The sequence below is a fragment of the Arachis ipaensis genome, chromosome B2 (genome assembly GCF_059453495.1).
Source record: "Arachis ipaensis isolate K30076 ecotype BB chromosome B2, ASM5945349v1, whole genome shotgun sequence".
NCBI lineage: Eukaryota > Viridiplantae > Streptophyta > Magnoliopsida > Fabales > Fabaceae > Arachis > Arachis ipaensis.
The window spans coordinates 3918065-3942300 of NC_142437.1; the positions used below are offsets into that span (position 1 = coordinate 3918065).

General features: G+C 36.4%; 2 protein-coding genes and 2 pseudogenes across 2 annotated transcripts; 2 read left to right on the forward strand and 2 right to left on the reverse strand.

The window, feature by feature from the left end:
- Positions 1 to 246: 246 nt before the first annotated feature.
- Positions 247 to 2547, reverse strand: LOC148572858 (uncharacterized; annotated as a pseudogene).
- A 2231-nt stretch (positions 2548 to 4778) lies between these two features.
- On the forward strand, positions 4779 to 8356 carry LOC107623322 (putative disease resistance protein RGA1). The gene is made up of 2 exons (XM_016325533.3): positions 4779 to 7658; positions 7947 to 8356. The coding sequence occupies exon 1, from the start codon at positions 4918 to 4920 to the stop codon at positions 7618 to 7620; it is 2703 nt and encodes a 900-aa protein (XP_016181019.2). The 5' UTR covers positions 4779 to 4917; the 3' UTR covers positions 7621 to 7658; positions 7947 to 8356.
- A 6148-nt stretch (positions 8357 to 14504) lies between these two features.
- On the forward strand, positions 14505 to 19228 carry LOC148572859 (putative disease resistance RPP13-like protein 1). The gene is made up of 4 exons (XM_088503621.1): positions 14505 to 18415; positions 18663 to 18781; positions 18865 to 18979; positions 19115 to 19228. Exon 1 carries the CDS (start codon positions 14739 to 14741, stop codon positions 18399 to 18401), a length of 3663 nt encoding a protein of 1220 aa, XP_088359747.1. The 5' UTR covers positions 14505 to 14738; the 3' UTR covers positions 18402 to 18415; positions 18663 to 18781; positions 18865 to 18979; positions 19115 to 19228.
- Positions 19229 to 19968: 740 nt separating this feature from the next.
- On the reverse strand, positions 19969 to 22252 carry LOC148572860 (uncharacterized; annotated as a pseudogene).
- Positions 22253 to 24236: the final 1984 nt, after the last annotated feature.

The window sequence follows — 24236 nt, forward strand, 5'->3', positions numbered from 1 at the left end:
GTGCTTAATGTTTCCAAATGCACACAAAAGGAGAAAATCTTGGTTTCTAGCTTGGTGGAATATGCCATATAACCTAAGGAAACCAAATTCAATTTGGTTGTATCAACTCAAGAATATTGATTAACAACGCTGCTAATATTTAAAACTGAAAATAATGCATCAACTATTAATTAGCCTAAAATGTTTTCATAGGTGTATACAAGAACTAATATCTTGGCATATACACTTTACTGGAATACAAAAATGAAAGTGAAGAATCATCCTCTTCCAAAAGGGAATATAATTCATTAAGTATTTTCATGGCATTGTCAGCGGTTAAAATGCTTTAAACAAGAGTTGGCTTGGCTGATCAAGAAGATCCAAGAATGACAACAAACATTTTCTTTTAAAAATATGAAAAACAGAAGATCATAACACCATACAAAGTTGAATTTGCTGCATCACTTATAAGTAAGAACTTAGTAATTTACTTCTTACACATCCCCATCCATCATTTTGGGTTTCTACACTGAGTCCCTTCCGCCCAATATCAAATTGTTCGCTCAAACCAAGTTCTGCCATGAGAAGACAAACATGAGTGAGAAATTCTCCTCCTCTTCGGAGTTGCTGAGCATGTGCCTCCCATTCACACTGACTTGCAGCATAAGTAAGCATCTCTATCCACACATTACAAATCACTTCCCATGAAACTCTCTGATCTTCAATCTGTGAAGCAAGGCGGCAACCTTCATGGAGCAAAGACTTGCCAGTCTTTTCCACTCGAAGTTGTTCGAGTGGCTGGTGACACTGCGTGTACATTTGAATCAGCAATGTTGAAGCGCTTGCAGCATCTTTCACCGGCAGCTGCTCACGCTGCAATATCCTTATGGCTTCCCTGAAAGTGTTCCGAACGTGAGTAATCCTGTTGATCCATTTAGGCAGCATGAGTGGACGCAGGAGTAAAAGATACAACATATAATTTGATATTCTTTTGCTCACTTCCCTGTAGTCCTTTTCGGATTCTTCTGTTCTAGAGTGGTAGCATATATCAGTTGCAATATGCCAAATGAGTAAGCTATGACCGAATTCCACCTCAACACTCCAGCCAATATTTTTTATTGAAATGGAAGCATTGTCACCTTTATAAGAGAGCAATTTCTTGAGAAAATTGTAATCAAATCCTTGTTCTTTGTACAGCTCTTGTTTTTGTGTGAGATGTTTAAAGATAAACTGTTTGAGATCAGCATCAGCATCTTCCCATGTCCTTTGCCTGTATAATTCCATCACAAAGTAGCTTCTGAAAAGAAAATCATTTCGAATGCATCTTGTTACCCTCTTCTTCATGCAAAAATTCAACAAGTTGTGTTGAGCTAACTGCCCTGACCACCTTTTCCGACAACGAGACAAAACCCAGCATATGAAATTCTGCAGTGAACTATGCTTGTTGACAACTAGCCAATTCAAAGTCCAATCCGACAAAACAAGGGACACAAATGCATAAAGCTCGAGTAAAAAAGCCCCAATAAATAAACAATATGTTATAGGAACATCAACCCTTGAGTACTCATGCTCATGAACATTAAGGAAGACAACATATGAAGCTAAAGCAGACACTATGGATAAAACACAAAACGAAAAATGAGACCTAGTAGAGAGTAAATTATAGTTGATTTCGTGTAAAGCAAGTCATACAAAAACAATTGGTAGGTTCGCTGACCCTCAGCGAACCTTAGGCTCAGATTGGCATAGAGACGCTTGAGAACAGGAAACAAGTAGTATCCTCTGTGAACATACTCCAGCTCGGCATTGGCATAAGAAAGCTTGAGATTTGGAGGTTGTATGGCCGGAGCGGAGAGCAAAGATTCTTCAAGTTGTTCGGCGCTAGCGGATCTCAGAACCCAAGTGCGCTCTGCATACTTAATGATCCCGGAAACAAACACTGCAATGGCTATAAAAGTCAAGGCAGTGGTGCTCCAAGATCTTAAGTAGATGTAGAAGGCCACGGAAACTTGGACAAGTAGACCGAGCAAATGGCGTAGCCATAAGGTGTTGTCTTCTAAGGCGTAAGCAGTGATTGTGTCGGGGCCGCCGAGATGGAGGAGAAGGAAGGGAGCCCAAATGGTCTGCAGGGCGTGGTTCCTATCTTGTGTGCTCGCGTCTCCTTGGTTGTTGGCAAGTGTGCCCAAAGAAACCGTGGCTAACCAATCTGCTGACAAATATGTTACCCAAACGACGAAGCGGATGAAGCCACCACGGGCACGCTTCCTCCATGAGCCACAAATGATGAGGACAACCTGCCATGTTAGGCTTAGCAAAACCAGCCCCCTCAGCTCCCATTCGTTCCACAGATGTCGCACGTGTTCTGGGAAGATCTCCATGTTCTCAATTAAAAATACACTTGGAAGTAAGAACGTGAACCTCTCCAAGCTCCTCTGTCACGGTTTTTATGGTGCACAAGTGCTGAAAAGACTTAGAGGCTAGACAGAGGTCTTGATTGTTTTGTTTTGTCACAGTTTAAAACGCCTCAAAACAGTGGCAAAAGGATGAATCGACTACCTTTTTAGTTTTTACCCACCACAGTCTCATTCGTCGCCACGGTTTTCACGTACATTAATAACGGTTTTAGTCTATTTCTCTTGTAGTGCAACCCAAATTCAAATGAAATACAAGAGAATTAACCAAAGTAATTTACGATTCTACTGTAAGAAAAATTATTTTTAATATTACGCAAAAGATAATAAAGAATAGGAAAAGTATAGGTAAATAATGAAAATATTAAATAATGTAAACAGTAGATATATCGGATATTCATTTTATTAGTGTACGGATGGTTATTTTAATATTAAAATTTAGATGATTAATTTAGAGGTGTAGTTGGTTTTTATTTGATTGGTGGTTATTCATGTTGTTTAAAATAGTCATTATTTCTCTAGCATTCTCCTAAAAAATATACCTTTGCCAACAAGTTATAACTCAAATGATATAATCTCTTATACTTATTTAGAGGTCTTAAATTCGAGTCTCACTTATAATTTTAAAAAAATAAAATAAAGAATATATCCTTGTGTCTTGTATAAATCTCTACACCGAATTCAAACCATGACTAAAAGATTTATATATCTCTTATTTATAAAAGTTAGAGACTTATTTATATTTAAATTTGATGAAAAACTTATTTGTTTTTGTGATAAAAAATAGAGATTATTTATTTTTTTAAATAAAAATTGATAGAATTAATTTTTATTATATAATTATTATAAAATTTATTAGGATACAAATTTTTTGTTTTAAGAGTTAGATAGATTATTTTGTAATTAATTATAGAATTTAAAAATTATTTATTATTTATAATATTTAAACAATTATTTATAATTTTTTTAATATTATCTTCAGGAGAGTTGCCAAGAAATTGCCCTCGGAGGGCCCAATTTGGGTAGGCCAATAATCAGTTGCGACTCACACGGAGTCGCGGACTGTTGGGTCAACCTCGACGACTCAACTCTGTATATATGGTTCAATTGTTTTAGTCCTCTCTTTCTTTCCTTTTTTTAAAAAATAATTAACTTATAAAATTACATTTCTAAATCTAGTTATAAACAAATAGTGCATTACACTACTCAATCAACTGTGTACTGTTTTTTCTTTTACGGAAACTGTGTATTGTTGTACACTGCATGCTGCATAGCACATGTGAAATTATTTGGGTCCGAATGTAATGTTCAAATATTCGAGTAAAAATAATTTTGATGCTTAAGTCAATAAGAATTTTAATAAGTTTTTAGTAAACTAAAATTGAATGGTATCTAAATTTGATGAGGTATTTACTAGGAATGTCAACGGGATAGGACGGGAGACGGGGAATGTCTCCCTGTTTCTTATTTTCGCCTTTAAATTTGTTCTTCATCCTCGTTCTTATTTTCTGGTCGTGGAGAAATATTGTTCTTCATCCCCATTTTTTACGGGTTTCATTTTCTGCGGGACTCCATTTCCCATCTACATAATAATTCTAATTAATTATTAATTTCCATATGAATAGAGCTCTTATACAAAAACTGCAAGATTTTATACAAAAAGTCTAAATGACGCAATGGGGGGACAACGACGAGCCAAAGGACAAAGCAGTGGACGAGGTGGGAGACACGGCAACAAAGAGGAGAATGGACACGAGGACAGAGTTACGAAACGTAACACCACAAATAGAATTTACGACGCGGTAAGGGTGATGACATGGTGAGGTGTGACAATGCGGTGAGAAAGGTGGCGGGGGTAGTTGCAGAGAGGTTGGATGGAGTATGGACAGTATTAGGAATTTCTTAATTGAAGAAGGGTTATGCAAATAAAGATTAGGAATTTTGGATTTCTATATATATGTGTATGAGAAATGACTAAAAAACATATATAAAAAATAAACTATTAAAAATAATTTAGAAAATTCATAATTTTCGGAAAATAGCGAAAATGGAACGGGAATCCTCGCGCCTGCTTCAGAAAAATTTTGTTTCCCATCCCCATCCCCACAAAAAAAATTCCTCACAATCGAATCTCCGTTCGGGGCAGTCCCCGCAAGAATCCCCGCCATCCCTAGTATTTACAAGAGAAGTGACTTCTGAATCCTTCCCTGATAGTAATAAATGGTTTATTCTCCAATGTATAAAAATGGATTGCACCATTTCCCCCTTGTCGATAACATCACCGTTCCATTGCATACCCTGTAACTAAATTTTGCCCGTTGGCCCAATGATGCATAAGGAGCGTGCCAATGGTTCCGACCTGGCCCCCTAAAATAGACTTGTCCTGAGCTCAAGTCTAACCAAACAAACTAACAGAAAACAGATACATACATTCGCGAGTGGCGTTCTTGTTATTAATATTGGAGTTCCGCTACGTACCTTCCTGGGTTCTCAAACACTCAAACAATCAGAAAACAAAGTGATTACCATGGGCAATAATCGCGATACAGTGATCATGGCAGGAGCAAAGGTTTTGGAGAACGCGGAATCTCATCATGAGCCGAGGGCATCAGAGATATCCCTTGCTGTCCTGGATGTCATCGAAGACGCAGAGAAGAAACAAGTGAAGCATCTACAAGTGAAGTCATGGTTTCAGGGCATCAAAGATCTATGCTATGAGTTAATTGATGTTTCTGAAGAATTCGAATTAGTGCAACAGGCGAAGAGGTTACGCTTTGTAGGCCTTCCACTCCTTCAACACCGTAAGGTGAGAAGAATCATTCGTGAGTTTGAGACCCTAATTAAAGACGTCAGCGACTTGAAACTTAGTTCGAGTTCGGAACTACCAGTACCCGAGGCTGAGCTCGAGCCAGTAAATCTTCATTCGAATATTATTGGCAAAGAACTCCTGGTTGGTCGAGATGCTGAAATTCAAGGCTTAATTAGAAGGTTGACTAAGGGATATCATAGATGCATATGCATTGTTGGTGAAGAGGTTGGAACAGGAAAGACAGCACTAGCCCGAAGTGTCTACAACAGTACTCAAGTGAAAAGTAAGTTTCATTTCATGGCATGGGTAACTGTCTCTCGACAATTCAATGTGAAGCGAATTGTTAAGACTATGCTGGAATTTGCTCCTGAAAAACCAGAGTACGTTGGTGATGAATTTGAATTATTGGAACTTGAGCTTCATAAGTTCGTAGTGGACAGGGAAGTCCTTCTTGTTCTGGACGACGTCGTCAAGCTCGATTCGAACCACTTGTCAGATCTAATGAACGTCTTCCGTAGTTCCTCGTGTAGAATTTTGATAACCACGAGGAAGAAGGAAGTCGCAGAAGTAGCAAAAGAAGTAGAAGAATCCACACACACCGTGTTTATGACAAGTCTCTCCCCGGAAGCTTGCTGGTCAATTATCAAACATAACGCATTTGGTGATGATCTGAAGAATGAGTCAACCGTGGAAAGGATATTCGGCCAAGTTGGAAGACAAATAGCAGAAAAGTGCGAGGGGAAGCCAGTTGTTGCTAAATCTTTTGGTGTTATGTTGCGTGGCAGATCTTACGAAGAATGGCATCATGTAATGATGAGTGAAAAGCTGTGGTGGTACGACTTGACATCTGCATCCATGTTGAGTGAATACTTGTATTCTAGAATGCCTCCTGCTTTGAGACAATGCTTGCTGCATTGTTCCATCTTCCCTAAGAATCACTCCATTCAAGTTGACAAGCTCGTCAAACTGTGGATGGCACAGGGCTTTATTGCCTCCCATGAAGAGGACAAGATGGAAATACAAGGCTGGAAATACGTCAAACAATTGCGAGATTGCTCTGCCTTCCAAGAATTTGAACCGGATGGCGAGGGCGCCTTCGTATGCAAATTGGAGGAAGGAATGCATGAATTTATCCAAGATCTTGCGCGAAACGAATACTGCATAAAGTTTCTTGATGAAGGGGCAACCGTGGAAGAGTCCGGTGACAGTGACACCTTAACAAAGCCTCCTCGCTATCGTCACTGTACCCTGTGTCTTGAAGATCAAACCTCTTTCCCAGATTCAATTGACAATGCAGGTAAACTACACACTCTAATGGTTTTGTCCGAGTCTTCCGACATAGATCCAACAAATCTTGCCAGCCTTCTGTATTCTATGAAGAGGGTCAGGGCGTTGGATTTGAGCTCTTGTGCAATAAAGGAGCTTCCGTTGAAGGCAGCTGAATTGCTACATCTAAGGTACCTTAACCTGTCTTTCAATCATGAGCTAAAAAAGTTGCCTTCTGCAATAAGTAATTTGCTTAATTTGCAAACTTTAAATCTCAACGGATGTGATAGTCTTCAGAAACTGCCAAAAAGTATAGGAAAATTGATCAAGTTGCGACATCTTGAGATTCTCTGGACATCAAGCCTTAGCTACCTACCAAAAGGGATTGCAAGCTTAACCTTGTTGAGAACCTTAAATCGATTCTTTGGGAGCAGTGGTGGTGCTAGCAGAAGCAAAGCATGCAGTCTTGGAGATTTGGAAAATCTAAATAATATCGAAGGGTGTCTTACCATAGATGGATTGGGTGGTGAAACTAAAATTTCTGAATCTACAAGAGCTGGTCTAAAGAACAAGAAAAATCTGCGTGGCTTGGAACTGTGGTTTTCAAAGGTAGGATTGAAGGGCGACGATCAAGTCCTACTTGATAGTTTAGAAGCACCTCCCCAATTGCAATTCCTTGGAATATTTTTCTACCGAGGAAGTTCATTCCCCAACTGGATGATTGAACTGAATGAGCTAAAACATCTAATGCTTGTTAACTGCAGTGAATGCAATGTTTTGCCGCCTTTAGGGAAACTCCCATTCCTTGAATCACTTGAGATCAAGAATATGCCTAATGTGGAGATGGTAGATTTCCAATTTCTGGGAATAGGATTAAACCATGAGGATGCTGGCAACGAAGGCTCCTCATCTGATGAAATTGCATTTCCCAGATTGAAAAAGCTTCACTTCATAAAGTTGGATAAGTGGAAAGGGTGGACTGGAATCAATGTTGATGGTGGAGATAAGAAGATTATGCCTCTACTATCTTCTTTGTCAGTTGTAAACTGTGAAAAGTTAGAATCACTTCCTGACTACATCAAGAGGAAGGAAAATCTGAAACCAGTTATTGAAGGATGTCCTTTGCTACCAGAAAACAAAAAGGCACAAGAATAGATGAAGAGCATGGAGTTCAAGAAACAAAGCAGATTAAGGTAAGCTATTCTTCAACCTGTCCTATAGTAAACATTGTTGGAGTTAATATCTTCTATTAGGTAGCTATATTTCTTTGTCAAATATGTGGATTCTGCATAGCATACAACTGTATTCATAGTTTCAGTTTGCTTGTTTTGCAATTTATGTACATTCATTTTAAGCTAACACTTTAAATAGACTCAGCAATAATTTTTTAAAATGATTAGAAGTTACTTCTTACACTTGTTAGCAAAACTATGCTTGTCAGTACCTATTAACGTTATTATTCCTCCTTACCTGTTAATCAGGTTCAGTTTAGTGTGTTCAAAATCTGCAACCACTGTGGAGTCTACAAAGAATGTTGCACAGATGTGTGTTTTCAACTTTTCTGTGCTCTAGACTAAAAAATCTATTAAGAAGTTGAAGATTGAAGGTCTGTGGTGTCTGGTGCCGAAATTAAAGTCCAATTTCTCAATAAATTGTGTCCAGATATGATAGCACAGTTGTGTGATTTCAACTCAGTTTGGCAAACATCTAAGCTTTGCTACTATGATCATGATGTAGTAAGTTATGGCTATGTACTTGCATGACTATTGAGTTTGCTTTCTATATTCTGTGAGATTTCACTGTAATTTTCCTCTTTCCATGTGTTTCCTCAGAGAACTTGTAACACCATGATTCTGAATATAATTAGTAGCCTTCTCAGTTTGAAGTAAAATTGGTGGTTTTTATTTTTGGAAAGTAGTAAAATTTGTATAAACTATAAACTAGATTGACTATTAATCATGAATATTACTAATTTACTATGAGTTTTATATCGATTATTGTAAGAACAAAATGCTATTATTATATATATACCACTATGGACTATGGTTTCTATTTGTTGGTGATTATTGGCTTGTCATATTATGGTTCTGTAAAATGATGGTAGAGTTTGCACAATGTTAATGGTGTGCCGTAAGTGCTGTGTATTTCTTTTTCTCCAAAAAGATAGTCAAGATATTCTATTTCATCAGTGTTGGAATATGCTCGAAAGGTATAATCTTTGTAGTAAGTTGACTAAGTTCTGTGTATTTCTATTTTATCCTTTATTTTTAGGGTTAACATTATTAAGCATTTTGTTTCTTGTCAAAGCAATATTTGTTTATTGATTTATATATCTTTTAGGTTCTGAACAAGAACAATAACCGTGTCTTGAAATCATATTGATGATCAATGCAACTACATAGCTACCTTGCTCTTTGCACGAGTCAAGAAAGCGTTTTTCCTCCTAGTGGAATTTGCAGGGAAAGATTATTGAGATTTTAGATCCCTATTCAAAGCAAATTGTAGGTTTGGAACTAATGGTGTTATATCATTTTTTTATGTGCATGTTTCTAAGGAACCTGGTTAATGCAAATATGCAATGTTTGTTGTATCTACTACCATGCTTTTGAAAGTTTCATATATGTGGAAAATTGAGGCTATGCACATATTATAGGTTCAGTTCAATTGATTGGACAATGTTTCTACAGCATTAGTATCCTCACAAAATATAACCTTAATCAGTGATGGTGAACCTGAAAATGACATACGTTGATCAGTTGATGTACGGAAATTTATGCATCTATGTGTTTAATTGTGGTAACATGGGAAATATGAAGATCAGAGAATTACATGCTCAGAAATATCTACTAAGAAAAATATGTCCTCTTTGATGTGAATAGTGGGGGTGTGGGAAAATTTGGGCCAAATTTGTTCATGCTTCTGCTTGCAACGATGTTGAGGCAGCTGAGGCAGCATGCAGCAATTGTTGCAATACTTCAGAGATACACGTGTCATGTTTCAGTAAGAAGTAGGAACAATGTCCAACCCAATTTGAAAATATTGTACCCTTGTATCCCTTGATTTTCAACTCCTTCAGACAGACCATTGTGCGGTTGCAAACTGTATATCTCTTTCCGTTTGTGTTTGGAACCATATCATCAACTGAACACCATTCTTTGCGCTCTTTGCTTCTTTCAGATCAACAATATCCTCCTACTTCTTGGATTCCATTGTCTTTGCGCTTGCCCACGACAAAGGATCTTAAAATCCCAAAGTGTTTTAATTTGCTCATTTTTCCGGGCATTTCTTTCAAATTTTTCCTAATAATGTAATTACTTAAATGGATACAATCAATTAATTCTTACCTGAATTACGTAATAAATTTCCTTTTCTTTCACTTTGTAGTTGTAGATAGACTTGTAGCTAAAAGTCACTGCTATGTGTGATACTTATCTTCCATATTTTTCAAAAAATCGAATTTGAAGAGGAACATACGAATCACCATGAACTAAATATTGAAATACTGGAATCAAATTTACTGTTTTTACCATCTTCTGCAGGTAGCTTCAGGATTTCAGAAGAATATGGCAGGAGAAAAGCTGTCTTCCTCTCTATCACTACTTCAAATTCAAGACTGTCCTTTGCTCGGAGAACGCTGCAAGAAGAGTTGCTGCTGAACTCTCCGTAAAGGTAACTATAAACTTGATGGATCTATAGTTATTGATATTTGAAATTGCTCTATATGAATCTAATACCAACTCAAATAGACTTTATAGGGGCCTGAAGAGATAGAGAACTACTATGGTCAAGATAAGGATCTGATTTCATTATGGATTCAACCATTAGAATGTGCATTAGGACAGCTTCTGTGGCAGTTGCAACTTGGTGAGCATGTAAGTACTTTTCTAAAAATTTTTCATTGTGGTATTGTTATTTTGATATCAAACTTTTCTCAAGCTGAGTTTATCCCTTTCAGTTCTGTTTTCAAAGCTAAAAAGGATGGCAACAATGTTGAACACATCATTGTGTATTTATCAAAGCAGGTTCTGATCATTTTCTTATGTGAGTGTCTCTCTATATTCCCATTATTAGTGACACATTAAAATGTTCATCATATCATAATTTTATATAAAATTAACGTTTATTAGGAACAGCTTCTAAGAAAAAAGTTTAAAACTTTGCAACAAAATTTCCACAAAGAAAATAATTCCATTGGTCACACAAAAGGCTTGAATGATACTCCTCTCATGCGCTTAGTATACTTTAGCTGGTATTATAAGATTATGTTTGCAAGCTTAATTTGGATATTCCTTTTGAAAATTTGGTAACATAAAATGCTAATTATATTATTGGATTGTAACTGCTAGCTTTCAACTAAACTCTCTATGAGGATTAAGCTTGATGATCAATGGGTATTCAATCTTTTTTTTTTTGGTCTTGGGGGTATTCATATTTCATATCGCTCTATCTCGTGCATTTCTTGTGGATATCAACTAAAAATAGATTTTCTAGAGGGCCTGAAGATTTTTTTTGTTAATCTAGTTCGGGGATTTGGGCTGGACTTTTTTTTTTCAGATTGACATATACATCATTGTACAAAAAATTAATGGAACAAATTCCAAGCATGAGTATTGAGTGCTCATTTTATGTTTGATAGGTAGACAGTGTAAAACATAGTTATTTTTAACCTCTGTTATATTATATAATTAGATGTATGTATAAAATAACGAGAACGCATCAAATTAAATTCAATAAGAAATGACATAAAAAGCAAGAAAGATCTAATTTTCAAGAGGGTCTGAAGATGAAATTCTGAAGTAAATTTTTTTTGTTAATCTACTTCGGGCTGGGCTTTTTTTTCAAATTGACACATACATCGTTGTACAAAAAAATTGATGGAACATTGCTTATGGGATGAATTCCTAGCATTAGTGCTCAGTTTATGTTTGATATAGGTAGACTATGTAAAACGATGAACCACATCCTTTTTTTTTTGAAGATTATTTATACAGTTAATGTAAAACATAGTTATTTTTACCATTGTGATATTACGTAATTGAATGCGCGTGTAAAATTAATTTATACTGATAATATATTAAAATTAAATTCAATAAGAAATGACATAAAAAGCAAGAAAGATCTAAACAGAGAAAACAGAATTCCAATTACATGTATCGATGATGTTCTAATATTACATTGAACTTGTTAAATATCTTTTTCTTGACAAAGGTATGTTTGTTTTCACTATTACCAACCCAAGTAAATGTTAGGTCCCAAAAAATAATAATAACATCAACATGAGCTGCTCCTCACTAATATTAGCATTAAGAGTATCCAGATGCTCATTTTAAATAAAAGCAACCTCAGTGAGCGATAAAATTTGTAGAAGACCGAGTAAAGATTTACTTCATTTGACAAACAAATTATGGACCATCTTGTTATTAGATAAATAAATATTTGTTTCTATGGTTTAATAAACTAAAGTTGATTCATCTGACCAATCACCTAATTAAAGATTGATAACTATTACCTTTGTCGTGATTCATGCCACAGTTGAAGCCTTCCTCAACTTGCAGTTTTGTTGCATCTTAGAGACTTAAAAAGATACAATAAAAGTTCAAAACAAACTATCTAAGACTAAGGCATTAAATTATTAAGACAAGTACCATGCATTCTTGTTATTAATAACTTAATAATATAAGGGTAATGCTAGGGAGATAAAAAAAAAACAGCCAGAACTTACTTTATTTAGCATTCATTAATTATCGCAACAATTAATATGTTACCATGATATACATACAAAAATCTGGTGCCAAAATGCTCTTAGTTTTATATAGTAAGTTTCCACAAAGACTAGTAGTGTCAATTGGTGACGCGGAAACAACACCACTTGCAAGAAAGAATTAAAAAATGAGTTAGAGCAAAGCCAATTAAGCACTCCATTTCTATGAATTTTCTAAGTTACCTCGGAGACCGATACCGTGTCTTGTTGCTATAAGGAATCATTGACCGCGTCTAAGTATATACCACTTTTTTTGGAAAGCTTTCTTGGGTTAGAGTATAATTAAGATCAATTAGCATTATTTAGCATATTTAAATATTAATTATAGGATATGTTATTTTTATTATATCGATTTTTTTAACACTTATAAATACTCTTCTATATTTTATCATGAGGAATGCTAGGGGGCCAGCAATTTTGGTGTTTTGTAACCATCAATTGGCCATCAATAGTATTTTTAATGGTGTGAGATTATATCTAATGGTGGAGATCACTCACTTTTGATTTGATGGTTAAGTGCTGGCCAGAAAATACAAAAGTTGGTGGCCTCCTAGACTTTTCCATTTATCATTTCACACAACTTAAATACACTCAAACCTTTTCTCTATCGTCCTCTTTTACCTTTCTAACACTTGGTTTTAACTCTCTAGAATTTCTTGATAATGTATTTCTCTAAGAAGACAACAATATTTACATCCAAAAATTCAATAAAAGAATCATTATGATAATTACCGAATGCTGTAATTACCTAATGCACGTTTAAATTTTGGTCGTGCATCAGTTGAAAAATGCTTCCTCAACTTGCAAATCTAATAGCTTTATAGCATCCCTAGGAACTAAAAACACAGAATGTGCATACAAGGAGAAAAATCATCGTTTCTACCAACAGCCACATTTTTCCAACCAAAAACGTGGCCACAAAGTAAGCGTAGCAATTGATACCAAAATACGTGGCTATAGAAAATTGTCCACAGTTGAACAGGTGACCATTTGAAAAGCGTGACCAGTTATAGCCACATTTTTCAGCTTTTCAGTACACTTCTAATTAAAACATGGTATAAGACAAATTTTCTTGTAGTAATATAACCGGAAAAAAAAAAAAAAAGAAAACTGAATTCAATTTGGTTGTACTCAACTTAAGAATATGGATTAACAATTTGGTTGTCTCTACTAGCTAGGAATATATTATTGAAAAAGTAAGGATATAATGGATTATGTTTTACAAATGTAACCTTACTTCATGTATTAGAGCATGAATTCCATAAGTAATCTGCAGGATCAAGCATCATGATCTTAACAATCTTTAATCTGACTGCTCAAATAATTGCATTTATTATTGGTTGCATATTTCACTGTCATTGATTTTTGGTATCAATATTAGTGTGAAATATAATTTTCATATAGATTTGTTGTCATGCAAGTATATTTGCTACTAATTATTTTATTTTCTGAGTAATTACCCAAATCAGTCCCCAAGGATTTTAAAAGTGGACACTTTAGTCCCCAAGAAAAATTAATACACAGATTAGTCCCCAAGGTTTTATTTTGGCGGACAAATCAATCCCAGTTCATTTTTCGGGCAAAGTAATTACCAAAATCAGTCCCTAAGGATTTTAAAAACGGACATTTTAGTTCCCAAGAAAAATGAATTGGGGACTGATTTGTCCGCCAAAGTAAAATCTTGGGGATTGATCTGTGTATTAATTTTTCTTGGGGACTAAAGTGTTCGCTTTTAAAATCCTTGGGGACTGATTTGGGTAATTACTCTTATTTTCTTTTACAAAATGTACATATTTTCTTTTATTAACCGTACTAGCTATTACCTTGGTTGTGCAAAAGTTTGAAACCTTGCTCAAGTTGCAATTTTCATTTGTTACATCTCTCTCGGAAATAAAAACACGAAAAATGATCATAAACTAAGCATAAGACGTTTGTTTGGAATGCTAAGAATTAGAATTCATTGAAGAATTGAATTTTTTTTATTGTTTTGGAACAATTTAAAATGAATGATTTGAATTTTTTTGAGAATTTCAATTCTCATCTTTCGACCAAAAGGGAATTCTAATTTTCAAATTTACTCACACACTCTTTAAACTTGAATTCTATTCTATTAATATATTATAGTCATTTCAAATTATAGAATTGAGTTTCAAATATAAATAAATTTTTTTCTTAAAAGAAATAGAGTTAAATGGTTTCCAAACAACTTCACAAAGGTGCTTAAAGACAGGTACCGCGTGAAGCCAATGTCTAAACACTTAATTTCCACGAAGACTAGTTTCCATTGGTCACGCTCTAGATTTTTTGAATACTTTGTTTCATCCTTCAAAGAAGAAGAAGAAGAAGATAAAAATGAAGTCAACTGCAAAGTCAGCTATGCACTCCACTGCTTAAAATTATCCCCTATTATTGCTGAATACCTTTACCTTGCAGCATTATTGCACTCTCTTCTTTACATTCTCAAAATCCAATCACTCACTCATTCATTTCCTGTTGTTGTGATCATCATACCATGGCTGGACCACTATTTTCTGGAGGTTTAGTTTCTGGCTTGGCCAACGTTGTTCTAGACAGGCTCAGTTCACATGAGTTTGTCTTGGTGTGGGGCAACAAGCTGGTTGAGAGGCTCAGGACTGCTATCCGGGTTGCAGAAGATCTGGCTGCTAACATTGAGCAGGAGCAGTTTGGAAACGAACTTGTGAGAAAATGGCTTGATAGTTTCAGGGATGCTCTCTACACTGCTAATGATTTGCTGGACGATGTGCTCACCAAAGCCGCCACTCAAAAGGTGGTACGTTTCTGGCGCTTTAACTACGTCAATCCTGAAGGTAGGCAGACAGTAGTAGATAAGATGCAAGAGGTGGTTGAAAGAATAGAAGAACTTGCGAAAAGGGAATCTAGCCTTGGTCTCATATTTATTCCAACGGGTAGCCCCTCATTGAGATTGAGACCTCCATCCACTTCTCTTGTGAAGAGGAATGTGTTCGGCAGGGATGGTGACCAACAGGCACTAATCAAGATGCTCAATGACAACAATCATCATAACTTGTCCGTCATCTCTATTGTTGGTATGGCCGGGGTTGGTAAAACTACTTTAGCACAATGCCTGTACAACAACATGGATGTGAGGATGGAGTTTGATCTAAGAGCATGGATTTGTGTTTCTGAACATTTTGATGTTGTTGACGCTACAAAGAATATTATAAAACGGATCTCTTGGGGTGTTTGTAGTCTTGACAGCTTTGATTTACTTCAACAAGATTTGAAGGAAAAACTGTTAGGAAAGAAGTTCTTCATTGTTTTGGACGATGTTTGGAGTGAAGACGCTGACAAGTGGAATAGTTTTATCACCCCTTTTCAACATGGGAGAAAGGGAAGCACTATTCTTCTAACTACCCGCAAGGTAAATGTTGGTTCAGGGATCCAAAATTGTAACTCATACCCTCTTGAGAAACTGTCGGATGATTATTGTTGGTCTATTTTTGCGGATAATGTATTCTTTCCTAAATTAAATGGGAGTTCAGACCTCGAAAGAATCGGCAGAAAGATTGTCGAGAAATGTGATGGCTTGCCGTTAGCTGCAGAAACACTTGGAAGCTTTTTGCGCGCAAAGCATGATGCGAGGGAATGGAATAAAATACTATCGAGTAACATTTTGCAAATTCCTACGATAGAAAATAAGGTTATGTCTTCATTATTAACAAGTTACTATCATCTGCCGACATATTTAAAACAATGTTTCATTTATTGCTCGTTGTTCCCAAAAGATTATTATTTTGATAAAGATGAACTAATCTTGCTGTGGATGGCCGAAGATCTGTTACCACCACAACGGCGGAGAGAGAGTTTAGAAGAAATTGGTTGTAAGTGTTTTGATGAACTAGTTTCCAGATTATTTTTCAGAAAGATTCAATTTCATCACAATTATTTTGTGATGGATGATATCTTGCATGAGTTAGCAATACATCTTGCTGGAGAATTCCATTGCAACTTGGAAAACCTTGGTGAAAATGAGGAGATAAAGATTCAGACTCGGTATTTGTCCTTTGGAATGTTGAATAGTCGTAATTCCATTGCTAAATTGGAAAATCTAACGACATCCTTGTGTGTGGACGATTTGTTTAGCATGGAAAGCATAGCATCAAATTTAAAAAACTTGAGAGTTTTATCCTTTTGTAAACTTGATGTATTGCCTGAAATAATAGGTGAATTGATTCGTTTATGCTATTTGAATCTCTCTTGGACAAATATTAAGACACTGCCAGAGTCGTTGTGCAACTTGTACAATCTACAAACATTAATGTTGTATGAATGTACCAAGTTGACCATGTTGCCTAGTGGCATGCACAAGCTTGTGAAGTTAAGGCATCTTGATGTTAGGAAAACTCCTTTGAAAGAAATGCCGGGAGGAATAAGCAAATTGGAAAACTTGCAATTTTTAAGTAGCTTTGTTGCGGGCAAGCATGAAGATAACGGAATCCAAGAAGTAGGAGGGCTTGCTAATCTTCACGGATCATTTGAGATTAAGAAGTTGGAGAATGTTGTTGACGTCAGCCAAGGAAGGAGTGCAAGGATAATAGATAAGACGCACATCGACGAATTATGCTTGGAATGGTCTTCAGCTGCTAATGTGGTTCAAAACACAGAAACAGAAAGAGATATACTGGAGAGCTTGCAAGCGCACGATGACTTGAAAGTGTTGAAAATCAAGGGATACAAGGGTACAACATTTCCAGATTGGTTGGGGCACTCTGCCTTCACCAATATGACAAGTGTATCTCTGGTGTCTTGCAACAATTGCTTCAAGCTGCCTTCACTTGGAGAGTTGTCATCTCTAAAGTCCCTGCGCATTGAAAGGTTTGATCAACTCAGGAGTATTGGCATGGAGTTGTACAAGAACGAAGGGGATCATCATTCTTCGCATATTCCACCATTTCCCTCACTGGAGACATTGGAATTTCATGATATGCCATCTTGGGAGGAGTGGCACTTACCTGACTTTGAAACTTTTCCTCAACTCCAGAAGCTTCAGTTAACAAATTGTCCAATGTTGAAGGGCGATATGCTTAATGGCGTATTCTTGAGGATGGTTTCTTCTTTGTCAGATGGTTTGGAAGTTCGCAAACTACATATATCAGAAGTTCCAGAGGGATGGAATCAAGAGATGATACTTAATGGCTATACTTTATCAATTAAGGGATGCGTGTCGGTGGTGGATTCTGCGTTTAAGGCAATGAGCAACAACCATCTAAGTCACCTCCAAGAAATGCACATCTCAGGGTGTTGGTCTGGTTTATCCTTTCCGGGCAATTCTTTACCCAGATCTTTGCAAAAGTTGAAGATCATGGATTGCAGAAAACTGGAATTCCCCCAGCAACAGCCGGAGCAGAAGTATGATTTGGTAGAGCTACAAATTGAAGACAGCTGCCATTCACTTACCTCATTATCATTGGATTCCTTTCCCAATCTCACGAATCTCGAGATATCGTTGTGTCTGAATCTGGAATCAGTTTCAATGTCAGAGCCACCGCACGCTGCTCTTCAACGTCTCACCATCAATGGATGCCATAAATTAGTGTCATTTGCAGGAGAAGGACTGGCTGCACCCAACTTGACTCATCTCAGCATCACATATTGTGACAAGTTGGAGGCATTTCCGAGTCACATGAATACTCTTCTTCCAAGTTTACACTCTCTCTGCATAGGAGCTTGCCGGAAAATCTGTAAGGTGCCAGAGGGTGGTTTTCCGCCTAACTTGAAAGAGCTTGTTTTGGAAGGTAGCGACGAGCAAATGAAGGAGCTATCATGGATGGCCAACTTAGGCGCCCTCACTAAGCTTACTATGGATTTTTCTTGCGTGAGGTCATTCACACAGGTTGGTTTGCTGCCTTGTCTTCCCTCCCTTACCACTTTGCACCTTTGTTACTTTCAAAATCTGGAGACTTTGGAGTGCAACCAGCTTCTCGGCCTCACTTCGCTCCAACAATTACACATTTCATATTGTCCAAAGCTGGAGAAGATGGAAGGAGAAAAGCTGCCTTCCTCTCTCTCACTACTCAAAATTCAAGACTGTGATTTGCTGGGAGAACTCTGCAAGAACAAACATGAACCAATTTGGCCTAAAATTTCCCACATCCCCACCATCGAAGTCAATGGGCAACAAATTTCTGAATAGAGATTTCTGACAAGGTAATACTCTAATCTTTCATGTTTGTCATACCACAGTTAAATTCATACATGCTTAAATGATACTTCTTAACACATATTTTTCTATAAAATTGCATTTAGAGCAGAACAGAAGATATTAATTAGTAATTACCATGAATTAAGAGTTCATTCTGGGTGGTTAAGTGGACTAATATGTTAGGAATCGTAAGACTTGATTTCTATTTTAGCTTCAAGTTGGTACTTTATTCCTCGCCATATTTTACTTCAGGTTGGAGAAATATGCTGGGAGAGAAACTGCCTTCCTCTCTGTTACTACTTCAATTCAAGACTGTCTGTTGCTTGGAGAACACTGCAAGAAGAAGAGTTGCTGCTAAACTCTGTATGAAGGTAACTATAAACTTAATGGATCTATAGGTAGTGATACTTGAGATTGCTCTATTTAGTAACATTTCTTATGGATACCTACTCAGATTTTCCAGGGGCATGAAGAGATGGGTAACTACTAGGGTCAACCTAAGGATCTGCTTTCTTTATGGATTCCACCATTAAAGTGTGCATTAGGCAGCAATTCAACTTGGTGAGCATGTAAGTACGTTTGTAAAATATTCTATTGCAGTATTGTTATTTTTCTCAAGCTGAATTTTTCCCTTTCAATTCTGTTTTTGAAGCTAAAAAGGAAGGCAACAAACTTGATCTCATCCTTTTGTATTTATTATGCAGATCATTTTCCTTTATGTGAGCAAACACTTTTTGGGGTTCCTCTCTAAATTCCCATTAGTGTATTAACCTCATCAAGTGAACGATCGAATGGTCAAATCTTTTCTTGTCTAAGTGAAGATTCTTCACTCATAGTACTTCAATTTCGAGGTGTGGTTGTGATCTGAGCTCTCAAGTCGAACTGCCAGAAAGTCTGTAAACAAGCATCATTGATTTCATTTTGTTGATGTGTATGTGTCCTTGTACAAGAGTTGTATATGTATGCTTATTAGTACTTCTAAGTTTTGAGACATCTTTGTAGCTTTGATTTGGATAATAGTATACCTATATACCTTCCTGTGGGTTTTTTTGATCTCTCACATTGAGAGGTTTTTTCCCACATTAAACTTTGGTGTTCTGTTTTTCTGCATTTTCTTCAATATTTTACTGCTATTAACTATTATCATAGTGTGACTATATTATGTTTGCCTTTGTCAGGTCCATTCCCTTCCCACTATTCTTAGATTGAAGTCAAATATAATTGAGTATATTGCTTATGAACCATAAATATATAGGATTCTCACAAGATTAGAAGCCTAAGCAAATCATATTAAGGTGCTTAATGTTTCCAAATGCACACAAAAGGAGAAAATCTTGGTTTCTAGCTTGGTGGAATATGCCATATAACCTAAGGAAACCAAATTCAATTTGGTTGTATCAACTCAAGAATATTGATTAACAACGCTGCTAATATTTAAAACTGAAAATAATGCATCAACTATTAATTAGCCTAAAATGTTTTCATAGGTGTATACAAGAACTAATATCTTGGCATATACACTTTACTGGAATACAAAAATGAAAGTGAAGAATCATCCTCTTCCAAAAGGGAATATAATTCATTAAGTATTTTCATGGCATTGTCAGCGGTTAAAATGCTTTAAACAAGAGTTGGCTTGGCTGATCAAGAAGATCCAAGAATGACAACAAACATTTTCTTTTAAAAATATGAAAAACAGAAGATCATAACACCATACAAAGTTGAATTTGCTGCATCACTTATAAGTAAGAACTTAGTAATTTACTTCTTACACATCCCCATCCATCATTTTGGGTTTCTACACTGAGTCCCTTCCGCCCAATATCAAATTGTTCGCTCAAACCAAGTTCTGCCATGAGAAGACAAACATGAGTGAGAAATTCTCCTCCTCTTCGGAGTTGCTGAGCATGTGCCTCCCATTCACACTGACTTGCAGCATAAGTAAGCATCTCTATCCACACATTACAAATCACTTCCCATGAAACTCTCTGATCTTCAATCTGTGAAGCAAGGCGGCAACCTTCATGGAGCAAAGACTTGCCAGTCTTTTCCACTCGAAGTTGTTCGAGTGGCTGGTGACACTGCGTGTACATTTGAATCAGCAATGTTGAAGCGCTTGCAGCATCTTTCACCGGCAGCTGCTCACGCTGCAATATCCTTATGGCTTCCCTGAAAGTGTTCCGAACGTGAGTAATCCTGTTGATCCATTTAGGCAGCATGAGTGGACGCAGGAGTAAAAGATACAACATATAATTTGATATTCTTTTGCTCACTTCCCTGTAGTCCTTTTCGGATTCTTCTGTTCTAGAGTGGTAGCATATATCAGTTGCAATATGCCAAATGAGTAAGCTATGACCGAATTCCACCTCAACACTCCAGCCAATATTTTTTATTGAAATGGAAGCATTGTCACCTTTATAAGAGAGCAATTTCTTGAGAAAATTGTAATCAAATCCTTGTTCTTTGTACAGCTCTTGTTTTTGTGTGAGATGTTTAAAGATAAACTGTTTGAGATCAGCATCAGCATCTTCCCATGTCCTTTGCCTGTATAATTCCATCACAAAGTAGCTTCTGAAAAGAAAATCATTTCGAATGCATCTTGTTACCCTCTTCTTCATGCAAAAATTCAACAAGTTGTGTTGAGCTAACTGCCCTGACCACCTTTTCCGACAACGAGACAAAACCCAGCATATGAAATTCTGCAGTGAACTATGCTTGTTGACAACTAGCCAATTCAAAGTCCAATCCGACAAAACAAGAGACACAAATGCATAAAGCTCGAGTAAAAAAGCCCCAATAAATAAACAATATGTTATAGGAACATCAACCCTTGAGTACTCATGCTCATGAACATTAAGGAAGACAACATATGAAGCTAAAGCAGACACTATGGATAAAACACAAAACGAAAAATGAGACCTAGTAGAGAGTAAATTATAGTTGATTTCGTGTAAAGCAAGTCATACAAAAACAATTGGTAGGTTCGCTGACCCTCAGCGAACCTTAGGCTCAGATTGGCATAGAGACGCTTGAGAACAGGAAACAAGTAGTATCCTCTGTGAACATACTCCAGCTCGGCATTGGCATAAGAAAGCTTGAGATTTGGAGGTTGTATGGCCGGAGCGGAGAGCAAAGATTCTTCAAGTTGTTCGGCGCTAGCGGATCTCAGAACCCAAGTGCGCTCTGCATACTTAATGATCCCGGAAACAAACACTGCAATGGCTATAAAAGTCAAGGCAGTGGTGCTCCAAGATCTTAAGTAGATGTAGAAGGCCACGGAAACTTGGACAAGTAGACCGAGCAAATGGCGTAGCCATAAGGTGTTGTCTTCTAAGGCGTAAGCAGTGATTGTGTCGGGGCCGCCGAGATGGAGGAGAAGGAAGGGAGCCCAAATGGTCTGCAGGGCGTGGTTCCTATCTTGTGTGCTCGCGTCTCCTTGGTTGTTGGCAAGTGTGCCCAAAGAAACCGTGGCTAACCAATCTGCTGACAAATATGTTACCCAAACGACGAAGCGGATGAAGCCACCACGGGCACGCTTCCTCCATGAGCCACAAATGATGAGGACAACCTGCCATGTTAGGCTTAGCAAAACCAGCCCCCTCAGCTCCCATTCGTTCCACAGATGTCGCACGTGTTCTGGGAAGATCTCCATGTTCTCAATTAAAAATACACTTGGAAGTAAGAACGTGAACCTCTCCAAGCTCCTCTGTCACGGTTTTTATGGTGCACAAGTGCTGAAAAGACTTAGAGGCTAGACAGAGGTCTTGATTGTTTTGTTTTGTCACAGTTTAAAACGCCTCAAAACAGTGGCAAAAGGATGAATCGACTACCTTTTTAGTTTTTACCCACCACAGTCTCATTCGTCGCCACGGTTTTCACGTACATTAATAACGGTTTTAGTCTATTTCTCTTGTAGTGCAACCCAAATTCAAATGAAATACAAGAGAATTAACCAAAGTAATTTACGATTCTACTGTAAGAAAAATTATTTTTAATATTACGCAAAAGATAATAAAGAATAGGAAAAGTATAGGTAAATAATGAAAATATTAAATAATGTAAACAGTAGATATATCGGATATTCATTTTATTAGTGTACGGATGGTTATTTTAATATTAAAATTTAGATGATTAATTTAGAGGTGTAGTTGGTTTTTATTTGATTGGTGGTTATTCATGTTGTTTAAAATAGTCATTATTTCTCTAGCATTCTCCTAAAAAATATACCTTTGCCAACAAGTTATAACTCAAATGATATAATCTCTTATACTTATTTAGAGGTCTTAAATTCGAGTCTCACTTATAATTTTAAAAAAATAAAATAAAGAATATATCCTTGTGTCTTGTATAAATCTCTACACCGAATTCAAACCATGACTAAAAGATTTATATATCTCTTATTTATAAAAGTTAGAGACTTATTTATATTTAAATTTGATGAAAAACTTATTTGTTTTTGTGATAAAAAATAGAGATTATTTATTTTTTTAAATAAAAATTGATAGAATTAATTTTTATTATATAATTATTATAAAATTTATTAGGATACAAATTTTTTGTTTTAAGAGTTAGATAGATTATTTTGTAATTAATTATAGAATTTAAAAATTATTTATTATTTATAATATTTAAACAATTATTTATAATTTTTTTAATATTATCTTCAGGAGAGTTGCCAAGAAATTGCCCTCGGAGGGCCCAATTTGGGTAGGCCAATAATCAGTTGCGACTCACACGGAGTCGCGGACTGTTGGGTCAACCTCGACGACTCAACTCTGTATATATGGTTCAATTGTTTTAGTCCTCTCTTTCTTTCCTTTTTTTAAAAAATAATTAACTTATAAAATTACATTTCTAAATCTAGTTATAAACAAATAGTGCATTACACTACTCAATCAACTGTGTACTGTTTTTTCTTTTACGGAAACTGTGTATTGTTGTACACTGCATGCTGCATAGCACATGTGAAATTATTTGGGTCCGAATGTAATGTTCAAATATTCGAGTAAAAATAATTTTGATGCTTAAGTCAATAAGAATTTTAATAAGTTTTTAGTAAACTAAAATTGAATGGTATCTAAATTTGATGAGGTATTTACTAGGAATGTCAACGGGATAGGACGGGAGACGGGGAATGTCTCCCTGTTTCTTATTTTCGCCTTTAAATTTGTTCTTCATCCTCGTTCTTATTTTCTGGTCGTGGAGAAATATTGTTCTTCATCCCCATTTTTTACGGGTTTCATTTTCTGCGGGACTCCATTTCCCATCTACATAATAATTCTAATTAATTATTAATTTCCATATGAATAGAGCTCTTATACAAAAACTGCAAGATTTTATACAAAAAGTCTAAATGACGCAATGGGGGGACAACGACGAGCCAAAGGACAAAGCAGTGGACGAGGTGGGAGACACGGCAACAAAGAGGAGAATGGACACGAGGACAGAGTTACGAAACGTAACGCCACAAATAGAATTTACGACGCGGTAAGGGTGATGACATGGTGAGGTGTGACAATGCGGTGAGAAAGGTGGCGGGGTAGTTGCAGAGAGGTTGGATGGAGTATGGACAGTATTAGGAATTTCTTAATTGAAGAAGGGTTATGCAAATAAAGATTAGGAATTTTGGATTTCTATATATATGTGTATGAGAAATGACTAAAAAACATATATAAAAAATAAACTATTAAAAATAATTTAGAAAATTCATAATTTTCGGAAAATAGCGAAAATGGAACGGGAATCCTCGCGCAAGAAAAATTTTGTTTCCCATCCCCATCCCCACAAAAAAAATTCCTCACAATCGAATCTCCGTTCGGGGCAGTC